At 40.1% G+C, this 3,562-nt stretch overlaps 1 protein-coding gene across 1 annotated transcript in view; it reads left to right on the top strand.

Annotated features, from left to right (window-relative positions):
• The window catches only part of LOC119833027 (mitogen-activated protein kinase kinase kinase 11-like), a 50,200-nt gene that overhangs the window by 41,319 nt on the left and 5,319 nt on the right, over positions 1-3,562 (top strand). The window contains exon 9 of the mRNA XM_038356896.1: positions 1,078-1,480. Within this exon, the coding sequence (XP_038212824.1) occupies positions 1,078-1,480 (403 nt within the window). The remainder of the gene's footprint in view (positions 1-1,077; positions 1,481-3,562) is intronic.

Raw genomic sequence — 3,562 nt, 5'->3', positions numbered from 1 at the left:
ACCCCGCCCCCATCATACTATGCGATCCAACTAAGAATAGGATCGATCCACAGACATGTTTATGACGCCAAAGAATTTTTATGTAAATCGCATGTTTCAAACGACATTTACTTGCGTCGGTATTCTTAGTTGGATCGTATTGTAAGCGCACCTATATATACACTCCCTCGATCCCGGTGTGTACTCAGTTCTTGTGAGTATCCACATTTGAACGAGGTGAGTATCCACCTTTGGTCCTGATGAGTTTCCTGTCACGCTCCTGGCGATGACTCGATTACGGTGAGTACATATACTGGCCCCTAAGTGAGTAGCAGCCACTTACCACTTATATACTCGGTGGAGACGACAATAGAGCAATGAATGAAAACGCCGCCAATACAAGTTTATTATATTAAAAAATACTATTTAAATAAAAAACTTGTGATAGAGAAGTGTGGCAACTGTTAACTACTACATCTACAGTATATTTTGTAAAATCATGCAAACTAATAGCTTGTGGATATATAAGAAATAGATTTTTACTATGTAGACTTGGAACGTTAATGTGTATATTATGTAGTTTAATTTATTGTTGTATTGTCGTCTGCACCCGGTGGATTTTTGTATTTTAATCAGATAGAATTGAATAATTACCATAGATCATTTAAATTATCGTCTGATACATTTCTGTGAGAGGGTGGTACCTCCCAGAATTTCAGTGTTAAGGTAAGAGTAATTTCATTGAATTCTTACAAAAATGTTTGATATTGTTGAAATAAATAATATATAATATTAGGACAGGAATAATATCTTGAAATTAGGATGTTAGTGCGTAAGTTGTTTTAATTTAAGGGCATAGATTTGGTTTAAGATATTCTAAGTGTGTACTCTTAGAATTAAAGTGACTTGATTTTTAGTAGCATGTTTTTGTTATTTTAGTTTTGTTTTACCTGTGAGTTTGGAAAATATTTAATACTGTCTAAACATGATTTGTACAAGTATATAAACATTGTCAGTCACTGCAATTCCGAGCGTACACGCCGACAGCCAAACACACGTAAATATACTCACTCGACGATTTTCCACCGCCGATAAAAGACACGGGCCTTATAATAAGCGAAATCGAAGAGACGAAGCGCAAGCCGCGCAAGTCCAAGTCGCAAGTGAGAGCGCCCAAAGCGGCCGCCGGCGCCGCCGCCAAGCGCTGCGGCTCGCACGACGACCTGCTGCGGGACGCGCCGCGCCCGCGCCTGCTGTGCCCCATGTTCGCGAGCCCCGACCCGCGCGACGCCCGCGACCCGCGCGACCCCCGCGACCCCCCCGCCACCCACTACGACACGGTGTTCGGCGCGACCCCGCCGGCGGCCGCGCACGAGCGCCGCAAGGGCTCGCACGGCGACGTGCGCAACTTCCTCAAGAGCATCCGCTCCAACAGCCTCGCGGGGCTGCTCGCGGTCGCCGGCTCGCTCTCCTCCGACACCACCGAGCTGCTGAGGGACGAGTGACGTGGCGCGCCGTGGCGCGGCGTGGCGCGGCGTGGCGTGGCGTGGCGTGGCATGGCGTGGCGGAAGGGCGTGTGGAACTAATTACATTTGTAATGAGTTGTTGACATAAAGCGTTTTTTCTTACAGATTAATATTATTGTATTTTTATATTTCTCGAATGTAATGGCGTTTGTGAAATACAAATGCACCCAATTCAGGAAAGAAATACGCAAACAAATACAATTTACTGAAGATTGTATATCATGCGAATTTGAACTCTAATCACATGACACTAAGATACATTTTCTTAAAGTGCTTCTAAGCACGCTCCACCACGCGGCACGCGCCTGCGCCTTACGCCATATATAAATTATTATATCGAATCTAGGCCGACGCAGTACAATCGGGTTGCCATATACAGAACATATCATTGTGTTAACATTCCTCGCGATTGCATTTTTCAACTACCCACATATTTTCCTTCGAATTACTCGCGCTCCAACCGAACTCGTCCGTCAGCTCGCAGTTTATGTACATAAAAGTTCCGTGGATTTTATGCTAGTGTTTAAGGTTAAAATAAAAATAAATAAAAAAGACTTATTTTCCGCTAGTTTTAAGTTAGGTTAGATCTAGTGTCCGTTAAGACTAGACGTTTCTACACGCTTCGAATATTTGAAACGAATTTCGTATTTTTACGAGAGGATGATTTTTTTTTGTACTCCGTTTTAATTTTCACAGTCGTTGAAACCGAAGCATTTATCTCAACATTAGTATAAAGATAGCGTAAGTCATAGATTACTGGCAAATCGCAATAAATCCAAGTCTTATAGTCATTTCGATGTTTTTATATCTTCAACATTGCCAGTAATTTATTAGTTAATCTAGCTGTTAAATAAACGTAAGATCTGTATATTTAAGGTTTATTTTTAAAAGACTTGACTGAGAATTTTTAGGTATCTTGCCAATTTGTACGAACGCCGGCGCGCGTGTCGGTCGCGTGTAGGGTCGACAAAAAAATGTTAAAATACAAAAATGTACTCGACCGCGACTGATCGTGTGTTCAGTTGAATTTACTAATTTTTGACCCATATTTTTTTTTTGTTTACTGCTGCTCTAAAGGATCTTCAGACAATCTGCCATATCCTTGTAAGTATTGTTTTCTCAAAGCCATGTTTGATAAAATCCATATGAAAATGTTCAAAGACGTCACAAATGTAGTTGAAAAGTATTGAATTGTGGCAGATGTAGTAGGTAAAATAAGCGATTATCGTATGTGATTTGTCCAGAATGTTTGTGCGTGTTGTAGAGTTATTGTAATTTTGTAATTTTTTTTTTATCAGTTTTTTTTTGTGAATTGTAAGCATTTGTTTGCTTCCAGCCTGTTTTTTTTTTTCTAGTTAAGCGCTATGCATGCTTATCAGTTCATAGTTACGCTATATACGGTACAGTATAGAATCTTATATATGTATTTGTTGTACTTACTCGTTAGTATACATCGCTTCGTCTTACACACGTCATACGGCACGCTTTCAAATGTTTACAATGGTCTAATGAGATGTTTCTGGAAGTCTGTTTGATTCTACATTCCATATTCGATTAGCGCCGATTTTTTTTCCTAATTGTAATTGTCAGATCGCTTAAGATTCCGCAAAGTCGTCAGACAGGCTTCCATGGCGAGACAAGAGTAGAAGTAGGTACTGTACGTAAAATAGTACAAACAATGATTTCCGCCGTAACATTATGATAACAAAATGTTCCTGTGGTGGTGGACCTTACCGAGAGGCTCAAACGGATTGTCGTAATGTCGATGGATAGTCTATATGATAATAAGTCTCTATTTGTAACTTAAACGATTAGAAAAACTCTTTGGTGATCCGGTTCTCTAGTTTATACTTAATATCTTTTATATATCAATAAACCTTTTCCATAAAATCGATTCTGGTGTATTCTTTTAACATGGGACTACTAATACGCTAACACACCCCCTAACTAAGCGAGACCGTGCCGATATAAATAAAAAAGTTAAAATTATATGAGGTGAAGGTTCAGTCGAGGACAGTGAAATAGCTTTGGCTTATCTAATCGGGGGCGTGAAAACA

Source organism: Zerene cesonia, chromosome 16, assembly GCF_012273895.1.
Source record: "Zerene cesonia ecotype Mississippi chromosome 16, Zerene_cesonia_1.1, whole genome shotgun sequence".
Lineage (NCBI taxonomy): Eukaryota > Metazoa > Arthropoda > Insecta > Lepidoptera > Pieridae > Zerene > Zerene cesonia.
Note: the sequence above shows the minus strand (reverse complement) of the source record. Positions and strands in the feature narration are given on the sequence as shown.